Source organism: Geospiza fortis, unplaced genomic scaffold (assembly GCF_000277835.1).
Source record: "Geospiza fortis unplaced genomic scaffold, GeoFor_1.0 scaffold102, whole genome shotgun sequence".
In the NCBI taxonomy this organism is placed as follows: Eukaryota; Metazoa; Chordata; class Aves; order Passeriformes; family Thraupidae; genus Geospiza; species Geospiza fortis.
In genome coordinates, this window is record NW_005054373.1 from 1,782,787 (window position 1) to 1,783,476 (window position 690).

Consider the following 690-nt stretch of genomic DNA (forward strand, 5'->3'; position numbering starts at 1 on the left):
AGGAAGCTGAAGTGAGTGGCATTAATTGTCCCCGAGATTTTTTGTGTTGATACAATTTCCACTGCAATTTATCTGTTTGGGCAGGAAAAAAACTTACTAACTTTATCCAGGAGGATGCATCCAGAGATTTATAATCCTTTTGTTTTCACATGTGGGCTGCAAGGCTTTGGCAAGTCATTAGAAATGATTTTGCAGCGGATGAAATCATCCTGACAAAGTGCTTAGGTGAAAATGGCTTTGGCTGGGCTTCTTTTGGCTCCCAAATAAAGATCTGGAAGAATGTGAGCCTGCTGAAACGCTCCTGGATGTCATCAGGGGTGGATTTTGTCACTAGACAGGCTGTGAGTTCCTTTAGGATTGCTTCCCAGTCACGTTTGTCTGGAGCTTCCTCAGGAGTGGGGATGAACTCGGAGCGCTCAATGCGGGTTCTTCTCCTCCCTCCGCAGTCGTTCCTGTACTCCATCAACCAGACCATATGCCTGAGGCTGGACAGCATCGAGGCCAAGCTGCTGGCCCTGGAGGCCACCTGCAAATCCCTGGAGGAGAAGCTGGACCTGGTCATGAACAAGCAGCACAGCCCCATCCAGGTGCCCATGGTGGCCGGGTCCCCGCTGGGCGCCACCCAGACCTGCAATAAAGTCCGATGGTAAGGACACAGCACTGCCCACTGCCCTAAAACCCCCCAAATCC

General features: G+C 50.9%; 1 protein-coding gene across 3 annotated transcripts in view; it reads left to right on the forward strand.

The window, feature by feature from the left end:
• The window catches only part of BANP (BTG3 associated nuclear protein), a 99,851-nt gene that overhangs the window by 1,857 nt on the left and 97,304 nt on the right, over nt 1-690 (forward strand). For all 3 annotated transcript variants that reach the window (XM_031060174.1, XM_005424771.3, XM_031060175.1), the window contains exon 3: nt 447-646. In XM_031060174.1, coding sequence (XP_030916034.1) covers nt 447-646 — 200 coding nt within the window. The remainder of the gene's footprint in view (nt 1-446; nt 647-690) is intronic.